The sequence below is a fragment of the Anguilla anguilla genome, chromosome 13 (genome assembly GCF_013347855.1).
Source record: "Anguilla anguilla isolate fAngAng1 chromosome 13, fAngAng1.pri, whole genome shotgun sequence".
Lineage (NCBI taxonomy): Eukaryota > Metazoa > Chordata > Actinopteri > Anguilliformes > Anguillidae > Anguilla > Anguilla anguilla.
This window is the reverse complement of record NC_049213.1, coordinates 6,636,774-6,654,532: the sequence shown is the minus strand read 5'-3', so window position 1 is coordinate 6,654,532 and position 17,759 is coordinate 6,636,774. Positions and strand designations below refer to the sequence as shown.

At 42.9% G+C, this 17,759-nt stretch overlaps 1 protein-coding gene across 2 annotated transcripts; it reads right to left on the bottom strand.

Moving 5' to 3' along the window:
- Positions 1-4,416: 4,416 nt before the first annotated feature.
- On the bottom strand, positions 4,417-8,605 carry blcap (bladder cancer associated protein). Of its 2 annotated transcripts, XR_004762042.1 has the most exons (3): positions 8,590-8,605; positions 7,586-7,712; positions 6,296-6,316 (listed from the first exon to the last, which is right to left on the bottom strand). XR_004762042.1 is itself a non-coding variant. In XM_035388976.1 (2 exons), exon 2 carries the CDS (start codon positions 6,163-6,165, stop codon positions 5,902-5,904), a length of 264 nt encoding a protein of 87 aa, XP_035244867.1. In that variant the 5' UTR covers positions 6,166-6,316; positions 7,586-7,728; the 3' UTR covers positions 4,417-5,901. The 2 variants fall into 2 exon arrangements, 1 of the variants encoding a protein (XP_035244867.1); XM_035388976.1 differs by lacking the exon at positions 8,590-8,605 and having other exon boundaries at positions 4,417-6,316; positions 7,586-7,728.
- Positions 8,606-17,759: the final 9,154 nt, after the last annotated feature.

Sequence of the window (17,759 nt, the reverse complement as noted above, 5' to 3'; positions counted from 1 at the left end):
AAACCTCCAAATAAAACTTTGCTTCCCTCTGCTTGCACGTGGTACCGGTAGTGTTCCAGAAAAAAAACTACCGTGTAGGTTCTGCTCCTAATCTTTTCTGCTAGCTCCACAAATTTATCCTGCAGAACGTCAAACCTAGCCTTGACCACTGGATCCCTCCCTGCTCTGGCCAGGAGCTTGTCCACACTCTCCAGATCTCCTGCCTGGGCACAAAACAGGCAACACACCGTACGGGATTCCATTTCGTGCAAACAGACTATGCTGTCTACCCACGTAATGATCGAGTCCCCCACTATCACTAACTCCCTTTTCTGGGAGGATGTGGCCACCTGGGTGCCCAGTGGCTCATCAGTCCTCCCACTCTCAGGATCAAGAGCCAGATCGAATTCCTGAAAGGGTTGGAATCAGTTGGACACCACAACCTCTAGAAATGTTGCTTGTGTGGTGTGCGCAACCTTTTCTACACCTGTGCCCCACTGTCAAAGGCATATTATGCAGGATTTTTACCTTGAAGCTTGCTGATTACTGCAATGGCAGAGGTGAAGAATCAAAGCAAAAGTACCACGGCTGTCAACCTTGGAATTTCTTTTAAGTGATGGTGATAGCTAGAGATATAAAATAAAAACATTCTAAAAATGGATAAAAAACATAAAAATGGAGCAATAGGACAGAGGAGGCTTCCTTTATTATAAACACAGGACCACAGCAAGGTTAAAAAGCCTGCATAGTCTGTCTTTAACCATGGGACAGTGAGACCAAAATTTCAACCTATCAAATTTTGTTGTAAAGAGCGGAATCTTTTGATTGGTTCAAACAAGCCAGCTGTTGACAGTTAACAGCCAATGGTTGCCCCACCCATTTTAAGAATCCTGACACCTTATTCTCCTACCAAGAGGTTTGTGATCACAGGGGAGGCAGAGAATTTTCACACGACAGCATGTCCTTCTGTAGAAATGAATGGAACTTCTGTTTCCTGACTGAAGTGCTCCGAGTTATGCCGTTAGGCTATGGCAAAAACGAAAATGACATGAATGGAATCCGGAACAATTTATGCCACTAACGCAATTACAGGAGAAAGCGATCACTGCAGTACAGAAAGTCCCATATCCTGCTATTACAAATCGTGCGACGAACACATTTATACACAGCGGTGATTACGCAGCGAAACCATCCATTATTCAACGGCTACGGCGGTCAAAGTTGAAGAACGGATAATCATACCGCCTTTCAACCAGACAAATTTATTTTATTCCAAGCCACACGTTTATGATGGCTGATAAAATTTCACAAACTTTAGGATTTTCATTTCTAAGAAGCCTTTTTTTTCCCCTCCCAGACTGAACATTCCACATCAGACCCAAATACTCCTTTCATACCTAGGGAAGATAAGTGTGAGATGAAGAAGTTGCTGACGGAAAAAAAAAAAAAAAAAAAAAAATTCTGTCAGCACCTCTTGACTATGACATTTTTATATGGAGCATGCCCCGCCAAGCCGTAACTTGGAGGAAGGCATACCTGCAATCCCAAATGGATGTCCTTAAATCTGTCAAGTATAAAACATGCACAAACAGTGATTTTTGCAACCTGGCGTCAATTGCACTGCATACAAATTAAAATCAAACAACCAAGCATCAGACTACATACCTCATTTTGACAGCAAACTATGAATCTTCCGGTGAGAAACAAAATGGGCTCTTCACTTGTGAGCATGGCTCACATTCAGGGATTATAATCACCCGGGCAGTGAAGAAATTACTTCCTTTTTGGTAATTAGTCTCACAGTAATGGTGGACCTTTCACATAACCGGATAATCTGACAAAAGCTTTAAGAACTGAACGACACTGTGAAATCAAACCCAAGATAAGAAAATAAAGATGGTGTAAACCTATATTTCATCAGACATTTTCATATAAATCATGTAATGTTGAGTTTTCATGCACATTAATCTCAATCGAAGATCTGTACTGAGAGAGTCAAACTGAAAGAGCAGCTCATCAACGTTACAGTAAAATCTCCCATTTCATCTGAAAAAGGTTGTGTATGAGCAATGCTAGCAGTTCTGAGACAGAAGAGATGCCTTCATACACCTAAAAAGCTAAAATTTCCCAACATGGCTTACATTACTTGTAAACGGCAAAGAAAAACAGAGCCTGCGGTAAAAACAGGTGGGGAAAGACCAGTCATATGTTGTTGAAACATTTATTGTATTTGGTGCATTTCAAAAAAAAAAGAACGATTTGGTGCCGACTGCCATCCCTTGCAACAGGCTGTAAACAGATAAACAACAAAGATGCAAATGAGAAGACGGTCAGGGCCAAGTTAGGCAGGAAGGTGAGCAGGAGTTATGGGGCAGGGCAGTGAGATTGGTAGGAGGGAGGGGGAGGGGCAAATGAGATGGGTAGGAGGGATGGGGTTGGGGAGGGAAGATGGGTAGGAGGGATGGGGGTGGGGAAGGAAGATGGGTAGGAGGCAGGGGGCGGGGCAGTGAGATGGGTAGGAGGGATGGGGGTAGGGAAGGAAGATGGGTAGGAGGGATGGGGGCGGGGCAGTGAGATCGGTATAAGGGAGGGGGCGGGGCAGTGAGATGGGTAGGAGGGAGGGGGCGGGGCAGTGAGATTGGTAGGAGGGAGGGGGCGAGACAGTGAGATTGGTAGGAGGGAGGGGAGGCAGTGAGATCGGTATAAGGGAGGGGGCGGGGCAGTGAGATGGGTAGGAGGGAGGGGGCGGGGCAGTGAGATTGGTAGGAGGGAGGGGGCGAGACAGTGAGATTGGTAGGAGGGAGGGGGCGGGGCAGTGAGATTGGTAGGAGGGAGGGGGCGGGGCAGTGAGATTGGTAGGAAGGAGGGGGCGGGGCAGTGAGATTGGTAGGAGGGAGGGGGCGGGGCAGTGAGATTGGTAGGAGGGAGGGGGCGGGGCAGTGAGATTGGTAGGAGGGAGGGGGGGCAGTGAGATGGGTAGGAGGGAGGGGGGGCAGTGAGATGGGTAGGAGGGAGGGGGGGCAGTGAGATGGGTAGGAGGGAGGGGGCGGGGCAGTGAGATTGGTAGGAGGGAGGGGGCGGGGCAGTGAGATTGGTAGGAGGGAGGGGCCGGGGCAGTGAGATGGGTGGGCATGAGGGAGGGGGGGCAGTGAGATGGGTAGGAGGGAGGGGGTGGGGCAGTGAGATGGGTAGGAGGGAGGGGGCGAGGCAGTGAGATGGGTAGGAGGCAGAGGGCGGGGCAGAGATGGGGGGGGTTGAGACAGATGGGAGGCTCACAGCTTTTCGAAAGCACCCATTGGCAGTGTTCCAACTCAAGGAGAACACAACAAATCCGCAAAAACAAAAACAACACAAGCGCCTCGATAACCCGCAGCACAGTCAGCGAGAAAGCCTGGTTATACTTGAAAAGATATTTGATAAGCATTCAGCATTTGCTTAATTGTTTGCAATACCTTAATGCAGCAGTCCACTCTGTCATTACACTGGGTTCAAAAGTCATTCTCTAATGCGGGTTCGCTGCAAAACACAAATCTCTGAACAGCAAATCATTAAAAGTGCAGTTTTTCCCACTCAAAAGGATCTCTACTAATCACCACAAGTACAGGCCTCAAATGAGATCGGTACCGCAAAGCAAAATAATAATACCCAAGGATTCCCAACACCTTACATCCAATGTGGATAGTAAGCAGTAACAATGATTGGTTCATCTGCTTCAAGCATGGAAATTAAAAGAAAAAAAAAGAAAACTTTTTGTAAAAGAAGCAGTATTCAACAATATTCTATACATAAGCTATTGTGCAAAACTACTTTTGTGATGCGTGAACGTGAGTTTAAAATACATGAGCCTCGGGCCAATAACAGTGTTGCCAGTTCCTACAGTTCAGCCCTGATCTCAACAGCTCAGCGACCTAGCAGAGGCTAACGGCAGCTGCTAATTTTACGCATGTGATTATTCCCCTGTATTAGATCTCAAAAGCTCCAGTTACGCTTCCCCATACAGACAGAATGAAAATAGAAGGCGCAGGGTCATATGATCTGCCGCTGAATTTGAGAGGCATGCAGAGGAGCTGCACGTTAGCAGAGAGAGCATGAGCAAACCAACCGCCATATGTTTATGGTTCTAAAGTTCTCATCCGTCAAAATGGCTGACATTTCTGAATGCTGTGGATCAGAGGGATTGGCAAAGGACTGTGGGAATTGGACATTGCCTGCACCCCCCCCCCCCCGCCCCGCCCCCATTTTGAAACCCAAAAACATTTCTGTTCGTTCCCAGTACCCAAAAGATTAATTTCAATACTTTCCTTCCCCCAGTGCATCTCCAGATGGCTGAGGAACATAACCCTGCTGCTGCTCCCACAAACTAAATTTATGGGGACTCTGATACACAAATGGGCTTGAGCTTAACCAGCCATTAGAAAACCAAGCACAAAGTGTGCATTCACTCAAAACCTCATTTATATACACGAGAAGCCCATTTCATTCTGACAAAGGCTTCCGAACTGAAAAAAGGACAACAAAAACATTGGACACAGACTTCGAATAATGACACAGCAAAAAATTTCAAATACAAATTAGCGAGTTTCCACACAATTTCACAAGAGATCAAATCAGACCTATATACTCTAATCTAATGAGAGCAAAATGGGTTTATCATTGGCAGTTGCCAACGTGCATTACAAAACACACAATACAATGGGTTTTTTTTTTTTTTCTTCTTCTGGGGATTCATTGTCAAAATGCATCTTTTAAAAGTCGACAGGGAAAAACTCATTGAACGCTGTGTGGTGTCTGGAGTTGAGTGGATGGCCAGGCTCCAGCGCTGTGCTTATTGCTGCCCCGGCCACTCCCACAGGTGGAACGCAGAACCCCACGCCTCTTACCAAGCGTTCTCTTATTTCCAACAGGTCCCACTTTTTGTTTTTTTCTAAAGAGTGACAACGGTACCAGAGAGGTTTCATTTCGTCTTCAATTCCTATGACTTGCGGATGTTCGGCGAAGCCAGTCGGGCTGGGTTAAAGTTCTTCCCCCCGAGCCTCACGCACGCAGCAGCCCTTCCCGACGTTAGCAGTCAGCAGGCCTCGGAGACTGATAAATCAATCTGTAACAGATAACAGCAGCTGCCGCCCGCGTCCAGCATTTCCACTCGGTGTGAAAAAAGTCACCAGAGACGAACCTCATATCGTTCATTTCCAGCACATGGAAAATAGCCCCCGTCTGTTTTTTTTTTTTTTTTTTTTTAAACTCAACTTTATTAAATTAGGTGATATATCAATTACAGTGTGCCAATACCACCTTACTACACAGAATTTGGAGGCGACGCCCATTGAACTTGTGATTGTTTCAATATCTCTGCCATTTCTGTGAGGCGTCTACAGAGGGACACAGTTACTCATATTAATCATGTTTTTCTTTTTTGTTTCTTTTTCCAGCCATGTAACACTTAAGACTCAACTCATTCCAAATGGTATTCCGCTTCTACAACTGACAGGTGCGCAAGCACACACTCATACTCACACACACACTGCTTTCTACCCTTCTTGGGAACTATCAGCATTGTGTTATGACAAAAACACAAAAAGGTGCATGAACTTATCGTCAACATGAGCGGGGAACAGAATGCTAAAGTCAACCCATGCAAATTGTAGATCCAGTAATGCAATTGGTGGTTGCAGGAAAGAGGTGGGGTGGTGGTGGGAATGGGGGGTGGTGGGGCTTTAAACTCAAATCTGGATGAAAGGGTTATGACGGAGAACGGCGTGATCCGTCCCGCCAAAACAGAGGCAGAGGAAAGACGACGCTCCTCGCAAATTTCAAAGAGTTCAAAGTCGGGATGTTATTCACAGTCTAGATACAGATTGTCCAGTGTCCTCGTATATGCCAAGCCCGGCATAGGAGCTCAGCTCACACAGCAACCGGAGGGGTCTAGGTGCCCACAATGCTGGGGTCGTGCGCGGCGTCTGGCAGGGGAGAATCATGGCAGTGGTACAGGAAGCAGTTTCCCCAGCAGCTATAACAGAGGAGAAACAAGGCGGCCAGGAAGACCAAGGCACAGATGGTGCATGGCTTCCTCTCCAGCAGAAAGCTGAGCAGGTAAAAACCCATGAACATCGAATGGTTGAACCACAAGGCCGGGTTCAGCGGTTTCGGGATGAGGAGGACCGGCAGCAACCACTGAAGGCAGTACATGGTGTCTGATTCGTAGGAACACCGACCTCAAAATGACGCCTGCAGCGCTGGACCGCAAAAACGAAACAAACAAAAAAAACTCACAGTGGGACCGTTAGCCACCGGGGAACAATGTGGGCTGGTGTTTATCTTTATTAGCATCAAGTCAGACCTTTGGGGAAAAAAACAAAAAACAAAATACATTTTAAGTTAAGGTACGATGGCAGTATTTCTAGATTAAACGTTACTCAAGATGCAGTCATGTAAAAGGGTGCAATCACAGCAAAACACGACAACAGTCGACTTTGAACTCCAAAGTTGGCAAGATAACGTTTTAACTTTTCTAGACTTCCCTAACTAATGTTATAGCAACAAATCCGCACTTTCAGAACTAGCGGAACACCTAGTAAGACAATGAATGTTAGCAGATTATATGCGATTCTGCTCAGAGACGAGAACTAACAGCAGCATAACGTTTCTCAAATACTAACAGTCTAGTACTAGCTAATATTAACTAGCTACAAGACACACATTTACTAATCCAACTCCCACAACAACGCGATTCTCTAAAACGAGACATTTCACTACTTAATAGCTTTATATTCGCCCGAGTGCTAATGGATTCTCTAATTCGACCCCCTTCATTTCTGTATAAACTGGCTGGTCAAATGGTAGCAGGCAATGCTGGCCCACACACTTTACGGGCTGCTAAATTACCGTCAGTAGCATAGCTTGGCATAGTAATATGCACGTCGACATATGGCGCAACGTTACAGGGTGAAATGGTGTAGCTACTCTGACGCACTATGCCAGCACAGCAAGCAATTACAGGAGTGACTGTATTTTCATTTTGTAATCTAGTCTATACTAGTCTAGTAGCTAACCAAACTCGGCGATTTATCCTCTTTGATTGTTGTTAGCTACTCCGCTTTCTAGCCAAGTCGTCGAAGCACCAGACCATGTTGCAATAGCTGACTGGCGTTAATAAAACCCACAGATAACCTGTTAAAATATCAAAATTGGCTTGCTAATTTTATTAATAAACACAAATAGTCTGCAGTGCAGCAGGTGAACGATCATCCATATAGCATCAGGACAACGTTTAACTAGCCTGTTAAACGCCGCTAGCCGGTTAATGTAAAGTTATCTGAATACTACAAAACGATAATTTAGCAAGATAGATCGTCACTTTGTAGAGTAACGTTATAAATCAATATAATTAATACAGTGCTATATAACTATGGAAACGTTAGTTTTCGTTACATATATCAGGATATGTGGCTAGCAATAGCTAGCTAGAGCTAAAAACAAAAAAACAACGTTTCCTAGGGCCACATGAGCTAACTAGTTCGCTAGCTGGGCTCCCAGTCATTCAGCACAAGGAAACGTTATGGAAACGTTTGTTGATTTTCAGTTAATTCTCACAGATTATGAAACAGACCTGCCATTCCCGGAGATCACTTTATTCCGTCCAGTCGACTCGCTGCCATTATCGCCCAGCTTCCTTCCTGCGCACCTTCAGCTCTTTCTTAGGACCCCAAAGGCATGGAAGTGCCTACGTCAAGTGCCTGATGCATATTAAGGGACGGTTGCAAACCTTTTACACCTCAGTAAAAATTGAAAATTGCTACACATTGTCATACATTCAATGTGTTATGTTTACTTTAAAAATGTAAAAATGTTAGCTACATTCTGTTGTTGTAGACAAAACCAGAAATCATCCATTTCAGGCCTTAATCGGGTTTCAGTACCTCAATGACCGGGTTGCACCAAAACTAGAAATCGCATAGCCTATTCTTAATGCAGCGCCAGTATGGTGTAGGTAGCCAAAACCACACAGGCACAACGACGTTTTATAGTAGCCTAACTGTTATCACAGTAATAAACTTCTGAGTAAACATCTCATGTAATAGGGCATATTGCACTATTACAGGTAATATTAATGGAACGGTATCTGGTTACGAGTACGGTAAACAAAATAAAAATGATTAAAGTGAAAACGGGTAGCTTTTGAGACAACTTCCTCAAAGCTGCATGGCTTTCAGGATGCCTTTACAAATAAAATCTTGAGAAAGAGGAATATATTTAGGTAGACCTACAAAAACCTGTAATATAAAGTACTGATTGGCCCTGCATGTAGCCTCAATGACACTCACTCTCTCTAGAGCAGTGAATGCACACCTCAGTCCTGGGGCTATGTAATGTTGCTGGAATCATATTTAAGATCTTCCATTTTTTTCCTTAAATTTATTTTAACTTGGAGGTTTGGCTCACTGCCACCTTCTTTATGTTGCATGCTTCTTTTCCCACACACTACACTGATTTTGTCTGTCAGACCAAAAGTATTGATTTATTTTTGCCAGCCAGAATGTCCAGGCTATCAATTTATTTGTTACTAACCAAAAACTAGCAATTTCCATAAAATGCTTATTCTGGGTCTGGTACCTGTAAGGCACTGCTCCAGTGTGTAGATAGTCTCCACGGTCGATTATCTGTTAAGGCTCTGTTCCAGTGTGTAGATGGGTCCCATGGTCTGGTACCTGTAAGGCACTGCTCCAGTGTGTAGATGGGTCACACAGTCTGATATCTGTTAAGGCTCTGTTCCAGGTCCAGACTGTTCCAGTGTTTGTGGTTGGCAGACTGGTATTTGTTAAGGCACTGTTCCAGTGTGTAGATGGGTCATACAGTCTGGTATCTGTTAAGGCACTGTTCCAGTGTGTAGATGGGTCATACAGTCTGGTATCTGTTAAGGCTCTGTTCCAGGTCCAGACTGTTCCAGTGTTTGTGGTTGGCAGACTGGTATTTGTTAAGGCACTGTTCCAGTGTGTAGATGGGTCATACAGTCTGGTATCTGTTAAGGCTCTGTTCCAGGTCCAGACTGTTTCAATGTTTGTGGCTGGCAGCTCTGCAGGGTTACGCATAATTAGCCATAGCATTGCCTAGGGTGGCAAGGACTTTCTGGGTCGGATGCCTGTGTCTCATCACTTACCAGCACCCCCTGCTGGTAAATAAGGTGCCCACAGTGTCCTTTCTCTGACTTGTGTCGAAGCTCAACTTGCGGCCTGCAGTGTGGCTAAAAATAAAAACAAAAAAGTATTGTATTTGGGAGGAAAGCATGTTCTTGTCTGCACTCTCCCGGACCTAGAATGTGGGTTGCAGATATGACTGGTAATCTCAAACTGGGAGAAAAAAGCGGGGAGGTGGAGCAGGCTGCTGCTTAAAAAAGAAGAAGAAAGAAAACACACAAAAGGACAAAGGACTATGAAGCTCTTTAAGCATTCATTCTGCTCATATTTCAGTCTGTGCATTGACTTGCTGACTGTCTTTGGATTCGATTTCGGTATTTTTATATATTTTTTTGCAATGCTTCTATCAAATTTTGTATTTTCAGCAGTTAAAAACATAGCACAATATATAAGTAGCTCTTTAAAAGAAACAGTTGCGTGTTTTGTTTTTTTTCCCCACATGGAGCATTCTAATGGCAAAAGAGAAGCCTTGTGGTAATAGCTGTTCTTGCACATAATACAATTCTGTGAATGGTGAAGTGCTTCCCATTGGAAAGATTACTGTCATTAACTATTGGGAAAACTGGTCTACCAATGTATCTGTTCTGGCAGTAGGATTTTATGATAAACAAAACTATGACACCTCTTAAATCTCCATCCTGAAACACAACAGCAGTTATGTATTGTATTTTATTTATGAATATTGCTTTCCCCCCGTGCATCAGCCACTAGATGGCAAACTTTTACAAAAAAGAAAGGAAAAAATGAAAATGATGATAAAAACCTGATTGGCTGTCTTATAACAAGCCCATGGATACAACTGCACTTTTCTTTCTTTATAACAGTAATGCATTAAGTCTCTGATTTAACTTTTCAAGCATTATATTTACCCATTGGGAGAATAAGCTATGTTTTGCAGGTCCCTATTCCAGGTCAGAAAGAAAATTCACTCCTTGAATGCATTTGTTTTAAAGTTGTCTGTAGGTTAAAGTATTATGAGAGATGGTATGTCACTAATAATACATTTTATTGTCTGAGTTTGAGATTTTTACATGGTCGGCTGACTAGTTGTCACAACATTCTCTTGATTTTTGTTTCTTGGTCAGATCTAATTATCACCATAGGAAGTTCATATAATGGCAGTGTTTTTACCAGACAACAAGCTCTTGTGTAGGAATCTTCATACAAACACTCCATTCAAGAATATGAAAATTAAGAAGCAGAATCAGAATTAGTTAAAAGTTCAGAATAAAAGGAACAGGTTCACCAAACAGGAGAATCATAGACACTACTTTCATAATGTAGACATAGTGGAATCATTAATACAATATAATCTGAATATTAGATGGCTGCTCTATGCATCAGGTTGATTAAGTACTGGCAAATATTTTGGCAGCTGCTGGCAATGAAGTGGTGTTTCAATAAAATGTGAAATTCAATAAATGTGAAATTGTTTTTCATTTTTATTGATGAGCAGAAATGGAGTAAAATACTGTAAGTATTTTTGTGAACCAGCTTGGTTGGTTATGTTGCATTTCTCTGTATGAGGTTGGATGGCTGAAGGAATGTTTTAGTAGATCTGGCACCATCTTCACTTTACTCTTATCTTGGGCTAATGCAATAGTGTTCAGCATTCTGTGGAACATTCCCATGTCAATTCTTTTTACATTTTGCCTGTTGTGTCAGTAAAATAACCATAGTGAAGAGAGAGCAGTTTTGTAAAGAATGGACATTTTGGTAAATGGACCGCATTTATATAGCACTTTACAATTGATGCCTCTCATACACACACACACACACACACACACACACCCCAACGGTGAAAGGCTGCCATACAAGGTACCACTCAGCTCATTGGGAGCAATTAGGGGTTAGGTGTCTTGCTCAGGGACACTTCGACATGCCCACGGTGGGGGATCGAACAGGCAACCCTCCGACTGCCAGACAACCGCTCTAACCTCCTGAGCTATGTCGCCCCATTTTATTGAAGGAATAACGAGAGAGTACTTAGAGTTTGGGAATAAAATTTTAAAAAAGAACAGCCTCGTTTCATGTTTCTTAAGTCTCCTAAACAATTCTGGCCAACTAAGCTGCTTCAGCGCAGAACGTCCCACAAGCTGGGTTTAAAGACTCTTCATATAATCAGCCAAAATCGTGTGTGTCCAGGAGATATCCGAGTCATTTAGCTCTGTGAGTCACAGCAGTCACAGTCACTTAGCACCACAGGTGCACACAGGTGAATTTCTTTTTTTCTAAAACCTGTTCTCAGGGGGTACTCTGCACTCTGGTGACAAAGAGAATGGGCTTCAGATCAGTCCCACATCCAAGGCCCAATTTCCTTCAGGGTAGAGCCCACATTTAAAGAACAGAAGGACTATGCCCTATTTCTGTGTCTGTAGATTTCCATGAGAAAAAAAGAGAGAGAAAAAGCCATTAACACCACCTGCCGGGGCTGGCAGAACAAATTGCATACTTGGGATCAGTGTTTATCCCAAGAGAGAGATGAAAGCTTCAGACTAGCCCTGAATGTGGAATGCCTAAATTGCTATCTCATGCTCCTGGCCTTTGCAAATAGCATCTAAGGGAATTTGAACATGATTCTGTACCTTCCTGATGCATACTGTGAAGATTCACTTCACCCTTGGCGCCTTTCTGTAACTGTGGTATTTCAGGGCTCTACGATAACAATTTTTTTCCAAGGAGCATGTGTGTTCCTGTTGAAATATTTACGAGCAGGCTAATGCATCCCAGTTTGTAGATGTGCTCCGAAGTTATATTCCCAGTTAGCACACAATCAGTTTTCGGAGCATATACTCTTAAAATGGCAGCACTGAAGACCCCTGTACTTCAGTGGTAAAATTACCTTGACAACTGACCAATGCACTGGACCGCCCTCCTTGTGGTTACTGTTGCTATGACAGACACTCAGGGTAGTGTGAGCTCATGGGGAGAAGCACGATAAGAATTCAGCAACTTCAGAATTTTCTTTTAGGATGTCCAGTTTGTGAAAAATGCATTAGAACATATTGTCAAAAACAGAAAAAAAGGTTATATTTTCCTGACTGACAGAAATTATAAATGAAATGAGTTTGCACCAAAATCACTGTAGATAGTAAGCTACAAGTGACTGCCAAAATAAAGGTAAGACTTAAGTAAATTAATGATAAAAAGTAAAAAATACAAAAAGCAAAAACAGATGTTTCACACAAATTTAGTTCTTGAGTTTATTAATAAATTCACATCCCAGCATGCTCATGGCTGTGTATAAAAATGCTGGACAGGCCCAGTAGCCTGTTATTTTTGCTGAATTCGCTGATGTTTCAAAAGTTATAGTTGCTAAGGCGACGTCGTCATGGACTTCTTGAGGGAAAGAAATCATCAGCTAGGGGCCATCGAGGTCAAAAGCCCCTTGGCCATGATGCCCCATGCAGTGGTATGAGGTGCAAGGCAAAACATACAAGGCAATCTGAATGAACGTACTGCAAATATCAATGCACAACGTCAATAAGAGCCTGCTGAGAACTTCACAGAGAGGGATATTGTGGTTGATGTTTCCTTTATTTTGGCAGTTAACTGTGAGTCTGTAATTCAGTTTTCTATCTAGCTACTTGGGTAATAGAGTTGGGCAATGAGTAGCAATGATTAGCGAACTAATGTTAGCTAGACATCTAATGCTGGACTTAGACCTGACAATATTTTAAGAGATTTCACAGTCTTAAAAGTCGCAGTAAAATTTTACCGCACTTGATTCGCGCCTCCAGCATGATTCACGAATAGTGTGAGATTGTATTAAGCTCCGACTGAGTTTGTGAGTCTTTTTCTGGTCTTGACCAGTCCAACAAAATCAAACATGTTTAATATTATTGTAAGTCTTTAGTCTTGGCTCAAAAGGTTTGTGATTGTTCAACAACTGTCACGGTTCCTTATTCAATTTGCTGTGCGGCGTCATGGGCTGTGCTAATCGACGCCGTTTCGTCCTAATCGGCTACTCAGTATCCCTGTTGAGGAAACTGAGTGCTGTTTCAGGTACCTGAGTGTGGTAATCTTCAGGACCGCCTGAGGGCGCTCCGTGATTGCTTTTGATTACAACCGATTGTTTGCACCGGATTAAGAGAGCTTATATACGCTCACGTGAGATCTGTTCTTCGCTTAATTAGTGTCTACTTATGTACACGAAAGCCGTAATGAGAAAGGCTCTCTTAGAGAAAAGCATGGTAAGCAAAAAGGTTTAGGATTTAGCTATTTAGCCTTTTGTTTTGATTAGTAGTAAGACTTCGGTCCTACTAGTCACTTAGCTGCATTCTTTATTTTCCTTTAAACGCCGTTTTTGCCTTCCTCGTTACGAGGCACCTTTTCTTTGCTTTTCTCCCGACTGCACTGCAGTCTTTACTAAAATTCTACTCACTCTTTACGTTCTTTCTCCCGCTGAGGCTATTACTTTGTGTTGGGATATTCTCCCTTAGGTGTTGTCTTTTCTTTTCGTTACCCCTTCCTCAAGTCTCTTAATGAGACTTAGTGGTTTCCACTTCGGTGGTAACTTAAGGAAACCCCCCTTTTGAATTCACTGTAGTTGCGTGTGGTCGTTAACACTTCCCCACCCTCACAATAACGCCATTTATAATGCTACACTGCCAACAGCCAAGAGGTGTGCTGTTTTTGTCTGCATCAGCACACAAGAGGAGGGCTAAGAAAAAGAAAAAAAAATACAAAAGAATCCTTTTAGAGTCTTCTAATGTGTGAAGCTGCATGATTCCCAGTATTTACAGATTCTTTAAGATGTGTGCACCTCTTAAGAATAAAAACCTATGTTGGACTTCAGTTGTCTCGTGTATGGGAGGTGTAAGTTAGAGGTTATTTGCCACTCTAATGTTTATATTGCTCATTGGGATTATTTTATACCCAGCCACATCGCTTTGCCATTTTGAAGTTTTAACTTAATTTTCATTAAAACAAAAATGGCTATCGCCTGTAAGTAATCCAATCGCAATTTCAAGTTGGTTGTCTGCAGTTAACAACAAAAATTTGCTATTCAGTCATGTGGCTATGTGATGCCACCCTGGTAGGCTAACTATCTGAGCTGCTGTCCATCCAGGGGTCAAGCCAGGGACAACACATTAGTGGTAGCTAGTAAACCATGGCTGCAAGGGCTTCTGCATTTCTTCCTGTTTCTAACTACTATCTACAGATTGTTGAATAAAGATAGTTTTATAGTTATAGTATGCTATAATGTGAGCATGTTCCATACAGTTGACATTTTCCACAAACAAGCACATTAAAATATCAGTATTTTATCAGTATAAATACCAGTAAGTCTTGTTATATGGTGTTTATGCCGTTTCTTCTACTAAAACTAGAGTACTGTTTTGGATCCAGTATGCATACAGAGTGGTTGTCCAGTGTTTTGCAAATACACAACAGAGTTCATTATGCAAAGCTTATGCAGACTATGTGTGTACTTAGTGATTCACTTCTCCAGGTATTCTCTGGCCTGCTCAATTTATGCAAAGTTATTCTACAGTATGCAGCCATTACGAAATGCAGATTAAGGGTCAGAATCTGTTCAAACCCCTGTAAACAAACGGTTTATACAAAATTATTTATACAAAATTGTTTGAAGATAAGGAAAAACTGTTTTGTTTCAACAACCAAGTTCAATAGCAGTTTGTGCCCTTTAGTGTTTCCTTTAATAGCTTTAATTCACATCATAACTCTGATAATGTAAGAAATGACATGTATGTATGTATGTATGTAGCATGGATCTCAAAGCACCTCACTGAGAATGAGGGCAGTGGCCTTGGTGATATTTTTTTTTTGACATGGTTTTTTGACATCAGTCAGAAAAGCAATTCTGAATTCCTGCATTTTCCACTCAGTGCTCCTCCATCTTGCAGATTTGTCTAGATAAAAAGTGTGCAATAAAGAGTGTGTGCCTGTCATATCTATATTCAAAAATGAACATTCAAATTATTAAAATGTTAACGTGTAATCACGTCATTTCTTTACTTGCATAGCTGTTTTAATTAGTGAGAGATTACAGGGTGTGAAAGATGAAAGGCATGTTCTAATTATGCATATTGGAAAGCGTTTTTGGGTTGGTAAAAAGCTCTATATATAAAAAAACTTATTATCAATAACAATAATAATAATAAAACTGGGGAATGAGGCATGCTGGGAGTTTTACCATGTGAATCAGGACCTCGTTTAACATCTCATCCAGAAGACAGCACCTCCTACAGCACTGTGCCTTTCTCCCTGTTCTTAGCCAATGTTTTTAATGAAATGCATTACAACATTAGTAGCTATTACTATGCCAACAGACATCACATGTATGGCTGCTCCAACATGCAACACTACGCAGTCACTCTGCAGTCCCCCAGCTGAGCTGCGCAGTCATTCTGCAGTTCCCCAGCTGAGCTCTGCAGTCACTCTGCAGTCCCCCAGCTGAACTGCGCAGTCACTCTGCAGCCCCCCAGCCGAGCTGCACAGTCACTCTGCAGTCCCCCAGCCGAGCTGCGCAGTCACTCTGCAGTCCCCCAGCCGAGCTGCGCAGTCACTCTACAGCCCCCCAGCTGAGCTGCGCAGTCATTCTGCAGTCCCCCAGCTGAGCTGCACAGTCACTATGCAGTCCCCAGCTGAGCTGCGCAGTCACTCTGCAGCCCCCTAGGCTGAGCGGCGCAGTCACTTGCAGTCCCCCAGCTGAGCTGCACAGTCACTCTGCAGTCCCCCAGCTGAGCTGCGCAGTCACTTTGCAGTCCCCCAGCTGAGCTGCGCAGTCACTTGCAGTCCCCCAGCTGAGCTGCACAGTCACTCTGCAGTCCCCCAGCTGAGCTGCGCAGTCACTCTGCATTCCCCCAGCTTAGCTGCGCAGTCACTCTATAGACCCCCAGCTGAGCTGCGCAGTCGCTGCATTGGAGTACACTTCATGCACAGTTCACATGAGACTAATAATGTGCCTTCATTGTCCTATCAAACCCAAACAGAAATATGAAACTGCACTACACAGCACAGCCATTTTGTTTCATTTTTATATTGACCGGAAAATGAATGGGATTTGGTTAAAATGGCCACCTGCTTACGTCACTGCGGGTTCAGGTTTCTGTGGTGATACATACATTTGGCCAAGTATCATAAAACATTGGGAGAAACTAGATAGGCTCTCACCTAACTAGCAGGATGAGTCCAAGCAGCTAATTTGATGTGCAGTGCCTAATACATTTGCCAATGCTGACCTCACACCCACAATGAGAAAGTCTAGAAATGCAATTAACTGGAGGATCAATTTAATAAAGGTTTTAATTAAGGACATCTTTGCATACTTTTTTTAGGCAGTGCATGAGAGTGGTGGTAGTTTCCCATTATCCAGAATGTTTTAAATTACATTTTCAATCGATAGCGAGCGTGTTATCTACTTAATTAGAGAAGAGTAGGCCTCGGATTTAGTTGAGTTGAGTTTTAATGCGCGTGGTCATGTGAAATCCCCTTTATTATATTATTATGATTATAGCACATATCTCCTATAGCCCTGCAGTGCCACTGCTCTAGTCATTTCTGTAATTAATTCAGATTTTGACCTTTCCATTATCGTCAATAGCGGTGTCCTCACGATGACAGAAATGAAAAGGCATTTGACAGAACAAATGACAGAACTGTGATGCTGCTGTTTCACGCATTCCTGAAAATGGATTAAAAATGGACAACCTCTGAAGGATCTGTTCTGCTGGACCCGTTTCAAGCACTGTTCCAGAACCATCTCCACGAGCCAGCCGTTTATTGCCAGTTTCCAGAGATGTCATCCCTCCAAAAATACCACCGAAGCCAGACGGCGAAGGCGATACTTTCAGATTTCTCCATTTTGATGCGGTCAGATGGCACGCATATCTTGGATTCAGAAAAATCAGGAGCGCAGGGGCACGAGGCAAAATGGCGGAATTGCCATGGAAACAGAGGCAGGATTCAAGCCAGCTCGCTGCATTATTTATGCCGGCCCCCTGACAAGCAAGCTGTGCCTCTCCCGTCTGTCCTCAGAATTTTGTACTTTTTTATTTTAGCGCACACGAATCCTCAGTCTTCTTCCACAGTTGTCTGTCCTTCCTCTTCGCAGCTCTCAGTTTCTCGCAATCGGAAACGCTTTTCTTGAAACGCACTGATCGGCTTTAGCCATTAAAGGAAAGACTCCTGCTAAAAAAATAGATTTTCTGATATTAAAGGTAGCCTATTATTTTTTTTGCGAATGTGCATTTCTGATACTGAATCATGAGTCATCATTTGTTGACTGTCTATCTGCATCTTGAGTTTTACAGTAAAAGCTGAAACAGAGTGGCCGCCATGAAACACTGTTCTTAGCCATGTAGCAAGTGTCCTATTAGTGCTGAAAGTGTTAGCAATCTTACATGATTTGTTGTTGGGCAACAGAAAAAGTCAAACAGGCTCAAAGTCACACAAACTCTATTAAAACATAACACTCACACCCTGTCTGATCTGGATGCAGAAGAAATGCAATTTAAAAACACATTTATTTTATAAAACATATTCTTACCATATGAAGCTTCAGATTATATTAAGATAAATAATACATTTCTAATAGAGCCACATTGTAAAATGTTCAGTCTT